Genomic DNA, 17,516 nt, shown 5'->3' on the forward strand with positions numbered 1-17,516 from the left:
CTAGTGCACCGTGGCTTTACGAACATTAAGCACATGGACTACATTAAGATATGATCATTGCCATAGGGTGTCCTATGTAATTAATCAACTATAGGCTTCTTAAAGACAAACAACATCCAAATAAACAAATAAATAAACACAAAAACTCCCTTTACAAGATGATATCTATAGCCGTTCCTAAACCATTATTCACTCATTCTTACTTGTGAAGTAATAATAAGTAATATCTCCATTGAAGTCCCAATAGCAGCTGGAAATATGTTGTGTCTAGTAGGCTCCATATTGCCAAACATACAGTGTATGTATATGTGACTTTTTTAAAAAGCACCTTGTTCATTTTATGTCATATTTTTCATGGATGAAGCCTTATCGAGGTACATTAAGGTCATCACTGATGCAGCTAACCATACAGTCTTTAAACTAGTAACTCTAGATTAGTATAATCTTCCTGACCTATTCAATAACAAAGTCAAAGTCAAATTTAGCTCCTCCTTGAGGACCACTATTCTGAATCTTCCTGTGGCTGAGGGAAAATATACATTGTTGTATCCCCTGTAAACTGAGTTGGGGGATTGAGGTGGACAATAAACAATGCACTATTAATAACCAGAGTTGGGGGATTGAGGTGGACAATAAACAATGCACTATTAATAACCAGAGTTGAATAAAACTTTGGCTGGGTCTTTGCTACCTTCCTCTTCATACTCAAGACAATAGAGAAGTCCACTGCTCAGTCTAACCATTCTCCACATGCTCACATACAACGCAAGATGCTGCTTTGGTTTTGGGGACACATACAGACTGTGTCACAGTGGATGTGGTGAGCCTTCTTCCCCCCTCTTCTTCCACCAACACAGTGTCTGACTCTTACTCCAGAGCCCCTCACTCTACACTCCTGCAGTGCACACCACCCTCCCACACATCTCACACAGACACCAATAGCACAATCACACACAGCCAGATACAATCATATAAGCTTTTATGCTGAAGAAGTGCTGCAGTGTTTTGAAGTGTGATCCACATTCCACATTGTTTACAGTAACAGGGATGATCAGTGAAGTGTACATTGAGAGAAAGGTAGAGAGACAGTGCATATCAAGTGCAGCCACTTGCAGCCACGTCAGACTTTCTGTAGAGATTTACTTCCCACCACCTTCTTTTCATCAAGTAGGCTACTGTGGCGCAGCATTACTACCTATACCGTGAGCCTCACTCTCAAAACATATCCCCATAATACGCTATATTATTTATTGAAGGCCTATAGTTTACTGTAAAAACATTGTTGCCATGGGTTGCAATATTATGAACATATTTTCAGTCATAGTCATACTTTCAGAAGACAGAAAATGTTTTTTTTATGGAGAATTATATTATGACTCATGAGCACTCACCATCCTCATCATCAATCATCAACCATCACAATCATCATTCATCATCATTATCATCACCATCATGCATTAGCTTCATCATCATCAGACCATCTCAAAGCTAAATAATTCCACGTGGTAAAGACAAAAATGATGATGATGAGTAGTGATGATGATTATCATTATTAGGCTACAATATTATTAGCCTACTAGCCTAACGTTACTGTCTTTTAACTACTGTTGGAATGTAATTCTACATATAGAATATCATTTCTAGGCAGTAATAACATACCCAACTGATGCCTCGAATGCTCGATGTTTCCACAGAATAACGATCCGGGAAAACTCGATAATTGTAACTCCGGAACAGATGCATATTTTTTTCCAATCAAACGGAACAACTTTCCCGGTTAGTGGATCTGCGGTAATAACGCATGACGAAGACGGCACCTCCAAGCATGTCTACCCGTTACAGACTCAGGACCATTACAACAACATTGCATACTGACTCATTGCATGACCAATTGAATCCACACATGTTGCCCTTGTGTCACCAAAGCCACAAGTCTACATGATCTGTATCCGACCGTACTGCTGGTTAGGCTACTGTGCCAACATGAAAACTCAGCCAGGTCCCTTCCACCTCGTACGACGTTGCTGCCTCTGCTCTGTGGAGAGACTACAACCCACTTTCAATCAGCCTCAACTCTCTCAGCACAGGCGCATGATTGTCACTTTCCGTGAGCACACTTGCTCTCAAATGATTCCCCGTTGCTCAATAAGGCATTATCATTAAAGTAATAAAAAATCGTCTGCCTCTTCAGAATGATATGATTCTCTATTCACTGCAGCAAATTTACTTTTTTTTCCCACAACATTGCAGTTGCAATGACATTTTGGGAGTCTTTCCAATAGCTGATCTAAACTTTTTGTATAGCCTGCTTCTGTATGGGTCTCCAATATATTGTTTTGCTATTAGGTCAGGCCTATCTGATTCCAAAACACACCACAATGTCGAGCCTGAGCCCAGGCCTGCAGCTTCAGCACTCTGTTTGACCTGCCAGATGAGATGGATTTAAGGAGAAGTAGGGGGTCTATATCAAATAAAAGTGTTCATAATTTTCCAGAACAGCTTCGGTGCAACTTGGCATGTGAAACCATTCTACCACAAGAAATTCCATCATTAGTTTTGTTGTTGATGGTGGTGGAAAACGCTGTCTCAGGTGCCACTCCAGAATCTCCCATAAGTGTTCAATTGGGTTGAGATCTGGTGACTGGGATGGTCATGGCGTATGGTTTATATAATTTTCATGCTCATCAAACCATTCAGAAACCACACATGACCTGTGGATGGGGGCATTGTCATCCTATGGGGGCATAGCCATGGTAGCCAACATAATGGCCTGCATTTTTATACATGACCCTTAGCATGATGGGATTTTTAATTGCTTAATTAACTCAGGAACCAAATCTGTATTATTTTGTCAGATACCTTCCACTGGGCACACACTGGTTGAATCAACGTTGATTCCACGTAATTTCAACGAAACTACCTTGAACCAACGTGGAATAGACGTTGAATTGACATATGTGCCCAGTGGGCTTTAGCCTCCCCCTGATATATAGGTGATTTTTGACATGGGCAGAATTAAGTCAGATAACACCATTCTGCTTTTAAAGATGCTCATTGGGACTTTAAGATATTAGTTTTGCTGTGGGGAATTTGGTGTTTGTGTTATGAAGAGGGAGAACTCTGGGTTGTCTTGGTGACCTGATGTATAAACATTATAAACTTACTTCCCCCTCCTCTGGTGTTATCCGTCTGGATGGAAACAGGATAGATTTGAAGAAGGTATCCATGGAGAACATGGCTGAAGCCGTCACTAGGTAAAATAAGACAGAGGGAGAGGAAAGACAATTGGATTTAGTTTCCTCTAGCAATGTTCTGGGGGGGGGGGGCAGTCTATCTTGGCAACATCCTTCAGAGTTCACCTGGAGGGCAGAGTTAGGAGAAGTAAACCAGTAGAATGTCCGGCTGGACAGACCTTGTCCAAAATGGCACCCTATTTTCTAGTTTATAGTGCACTACTTTTGACACTAGTAGTGCACTATATAGGGAATAGGATGCCATTTGGGACACATCCTAGGTCTCTCCCAGCCATTGTTCCAGCAGGGAGCAGCCCTTCCTGTGGCTGACCCTACTGAGGGTGTCACAGCCCACTCTCTGTTTATTTATCTCGATCCAGACACCAATTGTTTTTCTTCAAAGTATTTTGCAGTTTTGGATTTCACCCTTCCTCACTCTATCACTGCCTCTAGAGACAGTAGGTGAGCAAGTTAAGGGTGTTCACAAAACTGGTTGCCTAGTGGTTGGGCGGTAACCGAAACAGGTTGCCTAGAGGTTGGGCGGTAACCAAAACAGGTTGCCTAGTGGTTGGGCGGTAACCGAAACAGGTTGCCTAGAGGTTGGGCGGTAACCGAAACAGGTTGCCTAGAGGTTGGGCGGTAACCGAAACAGGTTGCCTAGTGGTTGGGCGGTAACCGAAACAGGTTGCCTAGTGGTTGGGCGGTAACCGAAACAGGTTGCCTAGAGGTTGGGCGGTAACCAAAACAGGTTGCCTAGTGGTTGGTCGGTAACCGAAACAGGTTGCCTAGAGGTTGGGCGGTAACCGAAACAGGTTGCCTAGTGGTTGGGCGGTAACCGAAACAGGTTGCCTAGAGGCTGGGCGGTAACCGAAACAGGTTGCCTAGTGGTTGGGCGGTAACCGAAACAGGTTGCCTCGTGGTTGGGCGGTAACCAAAACAGGTTGCCTAGTGGTTGGGCGGTAACCGAAACAGGTTGCCTAGTGGTTGGGCGGTAACCAAAACAGGTTGCCTAGTGGTTGGGCGGTAACCGAAACAGGTTGCCTAGAGGTTGGGCGGTAACCGAAACAGGTTGCAGTAACCAAAATGCAGTAACCGAAATGTCGTCGATTCAAATCCCCGTGCCGACTAGGTAAAAAAATCTGTTGATGTGCCTTTGAGCAATGCACTTAACCTTAATTGCGCCTGTGAGTCGCTCTGGATAAGAGCGTCTGCTAAATGACTAAAATGTCAAATGTACAACAAACATCTAACCCCAAAATAGCACCCATTAAACACTTACAGCCTATGTGAAATGTCTCATCCCTTCATAGCAAGCCAAAAAACCTCTCCCTGTACTTCTGAGGAAAACAATCCACCTGAAAAGCAGGCAACAACAATCTCTTACCAAATATGACTTCCTGAGGGCTGCAAAGGAAGTTTTGCCTATCTGCGATCCTGCTTAGACAAGACCAAAAATTCCCAAACAAACAAATAAACAAAAATGTACAGTCTGCGGTGAAGACGCACAGACAACACGGTAAGGGAGACTGAGTGAGCTTCAGAGGCTCTAGTGTTTGTCTCTGTCTCGCTCTCTCTTTCTCTCCCTCTATCTCCTGAATGCCTTCCAGGGACTCCACGATGCTAGTTCAAGAATCCTCCCAGTGAAGAAGGAATCCAGTTTTCATTCTTATGACCTCCTCAGGGAATGTCAACATGTCCGTTTGTTCGATAAGGAATAACACATGCTGTAGCTAGCTGCTAGGCTCCATCAGATAGCATCTCACAGAGCAACCTCCATTGTCTAACTGCACGGCAGAGTGTCATGAGGGCTGCAAATGTTTATGTTTTATTTCAATTCTGTAGTTTAATGGTTTGGTTGAATGGGTTAGTCTCACTGAAAACGCTTATATTAATACATATCTGTTGAGGAAAACTATATCCGGTTTACATAATGACCAACAAATATTTTCTAATCATACTTTTGTTAGGACTGGGAGAATTAAAATAATTAAATCCTTTCACACCTATGATTGCTTTATCAGGAAACAAATTGGAACACAAGCCAGTAAACACTGTGTTTGAGCTCAGGAACAGCTGGACCTAGGGCGGTGGTAACTACAATAGATTCAGCTGTGGGACAATTTATTGTCAGAGCAGATAGACTGGGGGCCAGAACATAATTCTAATAACTGTTACACTGCAAATTGAACACAACTAAGTCTAAAAAGAGATTGTATTTTAAAACAAGAATAATTTTATACCTTGAATTACATTGAGACATGATCACATATGTTTCTTGGGAACAGATGTCCTAAATTAAACTCATTTTTAGGTGAATTCCTTGTGATTTTACAGTCTTATTTGTTTTGACCAAAAGCTTTGGGGGGCCAAAAAAGATTACTTGGAGCCTCTTGCATTTTGTGAATTGAATGCCGCCACCTAGTGAATGCATCCTCACACTACAGTCTCAGTCACTGTTCTCAAGTAATCTACATTTGAGTGGACCTATGGACTAACAGTGAGTCATTTTGACATATCAATTCCATTGAGTTTGAAGAGATATGATCCCCCTCCCACTCATTTTTGATTTCATCTGTGCATTAATTTACATATTATATTCCTGTCAGTAATCTGGGAATACTGAACTTGTTTGCTTGTTTAAGTGACATAGATTTACAGTTTGGATAAACAAGAAGAGGAGAGTCAATGTTTTTTTCCCATGAGAAGCTTGTCATCAACTCATCAGTGTAAGTGTTTGTGTCTGTCTCTATGACTGTATGTGTGTTTTACTCATACAGGAGGTCCTCTGGGAAAGGGAGTGGGATTTCCTGCATCACATCTACGCCCATTTGGAATGTGCTCTTAGCCAGCTGTCTTTGCTGTGGCTCTTTGTTACAACTGCCTGTAAACACACACACACACACACACACACACACACACACACACACACACACACACACACACACACACACACACACACACACACACACACACACACACACACACACACACACACACACACACACACTGTACAAGACGGGGACAGCACCTCATGGGACTCCCTTTTCCATGTTCCTGGAAAAATACCTAAATTACTGTACAATATGCACTATCCTCTTGCTGTACTTGGGCTTTTTGATTCTTAGGTAATACATTTTCACAACTCAGAACAGATAATCAAAAAGGCAGCTTAAAAAGTCTAAGCACATTTTCAATTGATTAAGTACATAACATACATACAATCACTTTTTTACCAAACTTAATCAGTGTTTCATCTAGAAATACATGTTCCACATTGCAGTACATGGTAATATAAAGTAATTGCGTTTCACAATGCAATGCTCATATTACTTTTGATGTGATTCTCTTCTCTTTTGATAAAATACATTTACTATGATATATGACATTTACGTAGCAGACACTTTTGTCCAAAGTAACAACAGTCCACACATTTTGGTATGTGGCCCCAGTGGTAATTGAACAATGGTGTAAAGTACTTCAGTAAAAATACTTGAAAGTACTAGTTCAGCAGTTTTTTTTTTTGGGGGGGTGGGGGGGGTATTTGTACTTTACTTTTCTACTTCTATTTTTGGCAACTTTTACTTTTGTCCACTACATTCCTAAAGAAAATAATGTACTTTTTACACCATACATTTTCCCTGACACCCAAAAGTAATAGTTACATTTTCACCACCCTCCTTCAGGCCATGAATGAGGCATGCAATGGTTTCATTCCAGACCTACTCTATGTCAGGCTTGGATTTTCCATGCCAAAAGGTTTTTCCCTAGGTGCATGAACAATGAGGATATTTACTGCAATTTTGATAAAAACCTATTACCAAATGCTCAAGACAAGCTTGTTGCAAACTTGTGCCTGCTAAGCATTATGTTTCTTTCATTTGATTACATTGTGAAAAATGTCTTCAATGATCACACCTTGATCATACAAGGGATGGAAATGATGGAAATGTGATGTTCAGTCATTTTGAATGGGTACTGTAACTAAGTGTATTGCCTAATGTGAACACTACTTTCAAAGGGCGATTTTGAAACATGTACTGTATCTAAAATGTTTTTGCTATTGTATTAACAGGTTGTTAAAATAACTAAATTGAGATGATATCAATCAGTATGTTGTGTTTTGGTGATTAAACCAATATAGTCATTATATTTCACACTAAACTTATATTTTGGATCAATGGTTGTGTGGTGAAAGATGTATACAAACTAAATGAATGCACAATGGAAGGTTTTGAATGTGAGACAGGCGGCGTTACCAATATGGAGTTTTGTACTAAGATACAAAAAAGCACATTTTACTTCTGTCCTGAAAGTCTGTACAGTACAGTACATACACTCTTAGAAAAAAGGGGTTCCAAAATTGTTCTGCGGCTGTCCTCATGGGAGAACCCTTTTTGGTTCCTGGTAGAACCCCTTTTGGTTCCAGTTGGAACTTTTTGGGGTTCTACATGAAAGGGTTCTACATGGAACCCAAAAGGGTTCTACCTGGAACCAAAAGGGTCTACCTGGAACCAAAAGGGTCTACCTGAAACCAAAATGGGTTGTTCAAATGGTTCTCCTATGGGGACAGCCGAAGAAACCTTTTGGTTCTAGATAGCACCTTTTTTTTCTAAGAGTGTACCCGGGAACTTTTCCCATCCTCCCACTCGCCTTTTCCTTCCTATCGTCTCCCTTGGGCCTGGCCAGTTAGAAAGTAAAGAGAGGATGTCAGAGTATTTATTCACCTGACCCTGTGTTCATAGAGGAAGGGAGGACTGCTTATGCTGACAGACAAGCAGACAAGTAGACTCCCTCTCTTTATACCTCACTGAAATGCTTATTCCTGTTGTCCAACAGCACATTCAAAAACACAACTGATAATGTTAGAAAGTCCTGTGCCTGAAAGGCAACATGTGGGGAGCTGAGGCAATCTGCTCCTGATAATCCAAACCAACTTTGTTTGGTATCACATACATTTACAAATTCCTTCTTACCTGTATTTTGAATGCACCCCCTCAAAAAAGTAACAAACTAACTTTATACTAAATTATTGCCAAAATGAGTAAAACATGACTTGTTTTTCTTGAAGCTCATCAATTATATTTCTGTAATTTTGCACAGTCTGTCTGTCTATACATGTGTGGTAACAAGCTAAAGTCTTCATACCTGATACCTCCTCTGCCATGTTTCAGTCTCCGCGTTCTGTTTTGAGAGCACAAAGCTGTCTTCCTCTTTCACGCTCCTCTCCTTTTGATATGCCAGTACCTCACAGATACGGTTTATGAGCTTTGTGAGCTTTGTGTGTGTGTGTGTGTGTGTGTATGTGTGTGTCAGCTTCCTATGGCTGTCTGATTGGATATGACTAGTGTGCCCATAGGAGCTTGGGATGGCAGCATGGTGGAGGTGGATAGGGGGAGGTAGTCACGGTGGGAGTTGTCCTAAAATGGCCACTACTCTACTACACCGTCACAGATGTTACAGTAGTACTCACCTGTACATGATGTGATGCTGACCATGACGGTGAGTGAGGGAGGGGAGTGAGGGCGAGAAACATCTGTGTATCATTGTCTCTGTGGAGTTTGGATAAATGCATCAAAATATTTTACACATATTGAATACTAACTCATTGTTAAAGCAAAGCAAGGATCTGGTTTACCTTTGTGAAAGACAGTCGAGTTTGAGTTTGAGTTTATTTTTATTTTTACAGGGACAGTGCACATTAATCAACGTTTCAGTAAAAGTGCCGGTTTTAGTCAGCCGGCTAATTTTCAACTGCAGTCCCTGGGCAGGTTATTAAAAACAATTACAATATAGACAATAGCAACATAGAACAAGCAAGACATAGCATACAGACAGAGCAACATAGGACAAGCAAGACGTAGCATACAGACAGAGCAACATAGAACAAAAAGCAGCAAGACAAAATTCATAAAAGCAACAAAGTGTTTCCACACCTCACAAGCTACAGACAACAGACAACATGGAGAGCGGCAACACACAGCTAGGGACCATGTTCACAAATCTGATTGACCTTTAGCCATGTCTTCAAGCATTTTGTGAAAGTGTGATATGTGGTGCAGTTATGTGTGTCTGATGGCAGTGTATTCCAGACATGAGTCCACACTATGATAACCACACCGGAAAGTAAGCTGTCTCTGTCTATATCCTATTATTCATAAATGAATAATAATTTGTTGTGCTGTAGAATTAAGATACCTTTAGATATAGTACCTTTGTGCCAGCAGCCCACCACCCTCTATCACACTAGTGGCTTTCCTCTGAAACTAAGCAGGATTGGTCCTGTATTGGTCCTGTCCAGATGCTGCTGGAAGTGGTGTTAGAGGGCCAGTAGGAGGCACTCTTTTCTCTGGTCAAAAAAAGATCCCAATGTCCCAGGGCAGTGATGGGGGACATTGCCATGTGTAGGGAGATGTCTTTAGGATGGGACGTTAGACGAGTGTCCTGACTCTCTGTGGTCACCAAAGATCCAAAGGCACTATCATAAGAGTAGGTGTGTTAACCCTGGTGTCCTGGTTAAATTCCCAATCTGGCCACCATACCATCATGTTGTTGCTATAAAATGTGTTCTCAGTCAACATACCTGGTAAAATAAGGGTTGCATATTTTTTGGGGGGGAGATACAGTGCGTTCAGAAAGTATACAGACCTCTTGACTTTTTACACATTTTGTTACCTTACAGCCGTATTCTAAAATTATTATTATTTTTAATGTTCCTCAATCTACACACACAATACCCCATAATGACAAAATGAAAACAGGTTTTTAGAAATTGTTGCAAATGTATAAAAAAATGGATTGATTAATTTATTTCGTACAGTTAAAAAACGATTTAAAAGTAGAAAAAATAACCCAGAGGACGAGCGTTAAAAACACTTCTTTCATGTTGCCGGGATATCCATGATCCGTTTGTCATGACCGTCGTATGAATAAGTGGACCAAGGCGCAGTGTGAGTAGAGTTCCACATTTTTAATGATAGTGAAACTTCCAAAACAACAAAGATATAACGATCGGGAAATACGTCGCACTTAAACAAAACAATATCTCCCATAGCAGGTGGGAAAAAGGACACACTAAGTATGATCCCCAATTAGAGGTAACGATTATCAGCTGCGTCCAATTGGGAACCATACACACACACACCAACATAGAAATATAATACCTAGAAACCCCCCTAATCACGCCCTGACCTAAACCCTGAGGGCTCTCTATGGTCAGGGCGTGACACCATTCTATTGTTGCATCTACTGTATAGTGCATTCAGAATGTATTCAGACCCCATTAATATTTCCACATTTCGTTATGTTACAGCCTTATTCTAAAATGTATATTTTTTTCCACCTCATTATTCTAAACACAATACCCCATAATGACAAAGAAATGTTTGCAAATGTGTTAAAAATTAAAAACAGAAATATCTTGTTTACATAGGTATTCAACCCCTTTGCTATGAGACTCGAAATTGAGCTCAGGTGAATTCTGTTTCCATAGATCACCCTTAAGATGTTTCTACAACTTGATTGGAGTCCACCTGTGGTAAATTCAATTGGTTGGACATGACTTGGAATGGCACACACCTGTCTATATAAAGGTACCACAGCTGACAGGCCATGAGGTCGAAGGAATTGTCCACAAAGCACCGAGACAGGATTGGGTTGAGGCACAGATCTGGGGAAGGGTACCAAAACATTTCTGCAGCATTGAAGGTCCCACGAACACAGTGGTCTCCATCATTCTTAAATGGAAGAAGTTTGGAACCACAAAGACTCTTCCTAGAGCTGGCCTCCCGGCCAAGCTGAGCAATCGGGCGAGAAGGGCCTTGGTCAAGGAGGTGAACAAGAACCTGATGGTCACTCTAACAAAGCTCCAGAGCTCTTCTGTGGAGATGGGAGAACCTTCCAGAAGGACAACCATCTCTGCAGCACTCTACCAATCAGGCCTTTATGGTAGAGTGGCCAGATGGAAGCCACTCTTCAGTAAAAGGCACATGACAGCCCCCTTTGAGTTTTCCAGAAGGCACCTAAAGGACTCTCAGACCATGAGAAACAAGATTCTCTGGTCTGATGAAACCAAGATTGAACTCTTTGGCCGGAATGCCAAGTGTCACGTCTGGAGAAAACCTGGCACCATCCCTACGGTGTAGCATGGTGGTACCAGCTTCATTTGGATTTTGAGACTTGTCAGGATTGAGGCAAAAATGAATGGAGCAAAGTACAGAGAGAATTTTGATGAAAACCTGCTCCAGAGTGCTCAGGACACAGCCAAGACAACGCAGGAGTGGCAACTCTCGGAATGTCATTGAGTGGCCTAGCAAGAGCCCAGACTTGAAACTGATCTAACATCTCTGGAAACCTGAAAATAGCTGTGCAGAGCTTGAGACAGAGCTTGAAAGGATATGCAGAGAAGAATGTGAGAAATTCCCAAAATACAGGTGTGCCAAGCTTGTAGCATCACACCCAAGAACACTCGAGGCTGAATTTGCTCCCAAAGCTGCTTCTAAGGCCTAGGGTCCTTTTTCTCAATTTCCGCCTGACTGACGTGCCCAAAGTAAACTGCCTGTTACTCAGGCCCTGAGGCCAGGATATGCATATAATTGGTACCATTGGAAATAAAACACTTTTAAGTTTGTAGAAATATTAAAATAATGTAGGAGAGTATAACACACTACATATGGTAGGAGAAAATCCCGCCAAAAAACAACCAGAATTTTATTTTTGAGAGAGACCATGCTCTTCCAATGGCAAGTATAAGCACATTCTCAATTCTAGCTCCCAGGATGCAATTCTTATGGCTTCCACTGGGTGTCAGCAGGCTATGCGTAAGGTTTCAGGCTTGTAACTTCCAAAACTAATAAGAAATATGAGTTTTAGTAGAAGGACACAGTCTTGGAAATTTGTGTTTGGGCGTGCGATGAAGATGATGCGATGATGAGGGCGATGAAGATGCACCTGCTAAAATTGGTTTCCTATTGAACATACTTCTTTCTGTAAGAAATATTATAGTTTGATTACATTTTAGGGTATCGGATGAGTCAATAGAAGCATATTTTGACTTGTTGAAACAAAGTTTAGCGGTAGATTTTCAGATTCCTTTCTCTGCATGTTGAAGAGTGGATTACTCAAATCGATGGCGCCAACTAAACTTACTTTTTGGGCTATAAAGAAGGATTTTATCTAACAAAACGACACTACATGTTCTGGCTGGGACCCTTTGGATGACAAATCAGAGGTTGATTTTAAAAATGTAAGTGCATATCTAATCGCTATTTGTGAATTTAGGAAACCTGTGCCGGTCGAAAAATATTTGGATGTGGGGCATCGTCCTCAAACAATCGCATGGCATGCTTTCGCTGTAATGGCTACTGTAAGTCGGACAGTGCAGTAAGGTTAATAGGAATTTAAGCCTTCAATATTATAGTTTGATTACATTACATTACAGATACTTGTTTGTACCTAAATGTTTAATATCCATAGTTTTTATGATTATTTATTTGAATTGCATGCCCACCAGTTTCACCGGAAGTTGTCCAAGGTAGTGGGACACCTAGCCCAAAAAGGTTGCTTTAACAAAGTACTGAGTAAAGGTTCTGAATACTTATATAAATGTGATATTTCAGTTTTTTATTTTTAATACATTTGCAAAAATGTCTAAACCTGTTTTTGATTCATCATTATCAGGTATTATGTGTAGATTGATGAGGAATTTTGTAACGTAACAAAATTTGAAAAAGGTCCAGTGGTCTGAATACCTGAATACCTAAGGCACTGTATATAAATATATATATACACAATATATAAAAAAGTACAGTTGAAGTCGGAAGTTTACATACCTTAGCCAAATACATTTAATCCCAGTAAAAATTCCCTGTTTTAGGTCAGTTAGGATCACCACTTTATTATAAGAATGTGAAATGTCAGAATAATAGCAGAGAGAATGATTTATTTCAACTTTTATTTCTTTCATCACATTCCCAGTGGGTCAGAAGTTTACATACACTCAATTAGTATTTGGTAGCATTGCCTTTAAATTGTTTATCTTGGGTCAAACTTTTTAAGTAGCCTTCCACAAGCGTCACATAATAAGTTGGGTGAATTTTGGCCCATTCCTGACAGAGCAGGAGTAACTGAGTCAGGTTTGTAAGGCATCCTTGCTCGCACACGCTTTTTCAGTTCTGCCCACAAATTTTCTAAGGGATTGAGGTCAGGACTTTGTGATGGTCACTCCAATACCTTGACTTTGTTGTCCTTAAGCCATTCTGCCACAACTTTGGAAGTATGCTTGGAGTAATTGTCCATTTGGAAGACCCATTTGCGACCAAGCTTTAACTTCCTGACTGATGTCTTGAGATGTTGCTTCAATATATCCACATAATTGTCCTCCCGCATGACGCCATCTATTTGTGAAGTGCACCAGTCCCTCCTGCAGCAAAGCACCCCCACAACATGATGCTGCCCCCGTGCTTCACAGTTGGGATGGTGTTCTTCATCTTGCAAGCATACCCCTTGTCCTCTAAACATAACGATGGTCATTATGGCCAAACAGTTCTATTTTTGTTTCATCAGACCAGAGGACATTTCTCCAAAATGTACAATATTTGTCCCCATGTACAGTTGCAAACCGTAGTATGGCTTTTTTATGGCGGTTTTGGAGCCTTGCTGAGCAGCCTTTCAGGTTATGTCGATATAGGACTTGTTTCACTGTGGATATATATATACTTTTGTACCCGTTTCCTCCAGCATTTTCACAAGGTCCTTTGCTGTTGTTCTGGGATTGATTTTCACTTTTCACACCAAAGTACATTCATCTATAGGAGACAGAACGCATCTCCTTCCTGAGCAGTATGACGGCTGCGTTGTCCCATGGTGTTTATACTTGCGTACTATTGTTTGTACAGATGAACGTGGTACCTTCAGGCATTTGGAAATTGCTCCCAAGGATGAACCAGATTTGTTGAGGTCTCCAATTTGTTTTCTTAGGTCTTGGCTGATTTCTTCTGACTTTCCCATGATGTCAAGCAAAGAAGCACCGAGTTTGAAGGTAGGCCTTGAAATACATCCACAGGTACACCCCCAAATGACTCAAATTATGTCAATTATCCTATCAGAAGCTTCTAAAGCCATGACATCATTTTCTGGAATTTTCCAAGCTGATTAAAAGCACAGTCAACTTAGTGTATGTAAACTTCTGACCCACTGGAATTGTGATACAGTGAATTACAAGTGAAATAATCTGTCTGTAAACAATTGTTGGAAAAATGACTTGTGTCATGCACAAAGGAGATGTCCTAACCAACTTGGTTGAAAAACGAGTTTTAATGACTCCAACCTAAGTGTATGTAAAAACCCAACTTCAACTGAATGTAGACACCCCTTCACGTTAGTTGAATCACTAATTTCAGCCACACCTGTTGCTGACAGGTGTATAAAATCGAGCACACGGACATCCAATCTCCATAGACAAACTTGGGCAGTAGAAAGGCCTTACTGAAGAGCTCAGTGACTTTCAAAGTGGCACCGTCATAGGATGCTACCTTTCCAACATGTCAATTAGTCAAATTTCTGCCCTGCTATAGCTGCTGTTATTGTGAAGTGGAAATGTCTATGAGCAACAACGGCTCAGACGCTAAGTGGTAGGCCACACAAGCTCACAGAAAGGAACCACCGAGTGTTGAGGCGTGTAACGCTTCAAAACCGTCTGTCTTCGGTTGCAGCACTCACTACAGCATTCCAAACTGCCCCAGGAAGCAATGTCAGCACAATAAATGTTTGTCAGAAGCTTCTTGAAATGGGTTTCCATAGCCGAGCAGCTGCACACAAGCCTAAGATCACCATATGCAATGCCAAGCGTCACCTGCAGTGTTGTAAAGCTTGACGCCATTGGACTCTGGAACAGTGGAAATGCATTCTCTGGAGTGATGAATTACACTTCACCATCTGGCAGTCCGATGGACAAATCTGGGTTTGGTGGATGCCAGGAGAACGCTACCTGCCCCAATGCATAGGGCAAACTTGTCACGCCCTGACCTTAGAGAGCTTTTTATGTCTCTATTTTCGTTTGGTCAGGGTGTGATTAGGGTGGGCATTCTATGTTCTTTTTTCTATGTTTTTGTATTTCTTTATTTTGGCCTGGTATGGTTCTCAATCAGGGACAGCTGTCTATCGTTGTCTCTGATTGGGAACCATACTTAGGTAGCTTTTTCCCACATGGTTTTTGTGGGTAGTTGTTTTCTGTTTAGTGTTTTGCACCTGACAGGACTCTTTCGGTTTCGTTTATTCACTTTGTCAATTTTGTTTCAGTGTTCTGTTGAATAAAAAGTCATGAACACTTACCACGCTGCGCTTTGGTCCGATTCCTCCTCTTCAGAAGACGACATCTGTTACAAAACTGTAAAGTTTGGTGGAGGAGGAATAATGGACTGGGGCTGTTTTTCATGGATCGGGCTCGGCCCCTTAATTCCAATGAAGGGAAATCTTTATGCTACAGCAGATAGTGACATTCTAGATGATTCTGTGCTTACACCTTTGTGACCATTGTTCGGGGAAGGCCCTTTCCTATTTCAGAATGACAATGCCTCTGTGCACAAAGCGAGGTCCATACAGAAATGGTTTGTCGAGATTGGTGTGGAAGAACTTGACTGGCCTGCACCGAGCACTGACCTCAACCCCATCAAACACCTTTGGGATTAATTGGAATGCCGACTGCGAGCCAGGCCTAATCACTCCCAAGATCAGTGCCCAACCTCACTAATGCTCTTGTGGCTGAATGGAAGCAAGTCCTCAGAGCAATGTTCCAACATCAAGTTAGTGGAAAGCCTTCCCAGAAGAGCAGAGACTGTTATAGCAGTAAATGAGGGACCAGCTCTATGTTAATGCCCATGATTTTGTACTAAGATGTTTGACGAGCAGGTGTCCACATACTGGTACTGTCTACATACACCTACTCATTCAAGGGTTTTTCTTTATTTTTACTATTTTCTACATTGTAAAATAATAGCAAAGACATCAAAACTATGAAAGAACGTTGTAACCAAAAAAGTATTAAACAAATCAAATTATATGTTATATTTGAGATTCTTCAAAGTAGCCACCCTCTGCCTTGATGAAAGCTTTGCACATTATTGGCATTCTCTCAACCAGCTTCCTGGAATGGATTTCAATTAACAGGTGTGCCTTCTTAAAAGTTAATTTGTAGAATTGATTTCCTTCTTAATGCATTTGAGCCAATCAGTTGTGTTGTGACAAGGTAAGGGTGGTACACAGAAGACAGCCCTATTTGGTAAAAGTCAAGTCAATATTTTGGCAAGAACAGCTCAAATAAGCAAAGCGAAACAACAGTCCATCATTACTTTAAGACATGAAGGTCAGTAAATCCAGAAAATTTCAAGTGCAGTCGTAAAAACCATCAAGATCTATGATGAAACTGGCTCTCGTGAGGATCGCTACAGGAAAGAAAGACCCAGCGTTATCTCTGCTGCAGAGGATAAGTTCATTAGAGTTACCAGCCTCAGAAATGCAACCCAAAAAATGGCTTCACAGAGTTCTAGTAACAGACACATCTCAACATCAACTGCTCAGAAGGGAGACTGCGTGAATCAGGCCTTCATGGTCGAATTGCTGCCAAGAAACCACTAAGTACACCAATAAGAAGAAGAGACTTGCTTGGGCCAAGAAACCCAGGCAATGGACATTAGACCGGTGGAATTCTGTTCTTTGGTCTGATGAGTCCAAATTTGAGCTTTTTGGTTCCAACCGGATGATCTCGGCATGTGTCGTTCCCACCGTGAAGCATGGAGGAGGTGGGATGGTGTGGGGGTGCTTTGCTGGTGACACTGTCTATGATTTATTTAGAATTCAAGGCACACTTAACCAGCATGGCTACCACAGCATTCTGCAATGATACGCCATCCCATCTGGTTTGCCATTAGTGGGACTAATTTATTTAGAATTCAAGACACACTTAACCAGCATGGCTACCACAGCATTCTGCAGCGATACGCCATCCCATCTGGTTTGCCATTAGTGGGACTATCACTTGTTTTTCAACAGGACAATGACCCAACACACCCCCAGGCTGTGTAAGGGCTATTTGATCAAGGAGAGTGGAGTGCTGCATCAGATGACCTTGCCTCCACAATCCTGTGACCTCAACCCAATTGAGATGGTTTGGAATGAGTTGGACCGCAGAGTGAAGGAAAAGCCGCCAACAAGTGCTCAACATATGTGGGAAGTCCTTCAAGATGGTTGGAAAAGCATTCCAGGTGAAGCTGGATGAGAGAATACCAAGAG

General features: G+C 41.5%; 1 protein-coding gene across 6 annotated transcripts in view; it reads right to left on the minus strand.

Annotated features, from left to right (window-relative positions):
* The window catches only part of LOC112216258 (rap guanine nucleotide exchange factor 3), a 48,863-nt gene extending 40,310 nt beyond the window's left edge, over positions 1-8,553 (minus strand). For 3 of the 6 annotated variants that reach the window (XR_006079101.1, XM_024376108.1, XM_024376115.1), the window contains exons 1-2: positions 8,379-8,553; positions 3,165-3,250 (exon numbers count right to left, since the gene is read on the minus strand). Coding sequence is in view for 4 of the 6 variants with exons in the window: in XM_024376108.1 (XP_024231876.1) it covers positions 3,165-3,250; positions 8,379-8,397 (105 nt within the window). In the remaining 2 variants the exon portion in view is untranslated. Of the gene's footprint in view, positions 1-1,659; positions 2,057-3,164; positions 3,251-4,617; positions 4,770-8,378 lie in introns of those variants that run through there. The other 3 variants (XM_024376110.2, XM_024376111.2, XM_024376109.2) reach the window with 3 other exon arrangements.
* Positions 8,554-17,516: the final 8,963 nt, after the last annotated feature.

This window comes from Oncorhynchus tshawytscha, linkage group LG16 (genome assembly GCF_018296145.1).
Source record: "Oncorhynchus tshawytscha isolate Ot180627B linkage group LG16, Otsh_v2.0, whole genome shotgun sequence".
Lineage (NCBI taxonomy): Eukaryota > Metazoa > Chordata > Actinopteri > Salmoniformes > Salmonidae > Oncorhynchus > Oncorhynchus tshawytscha.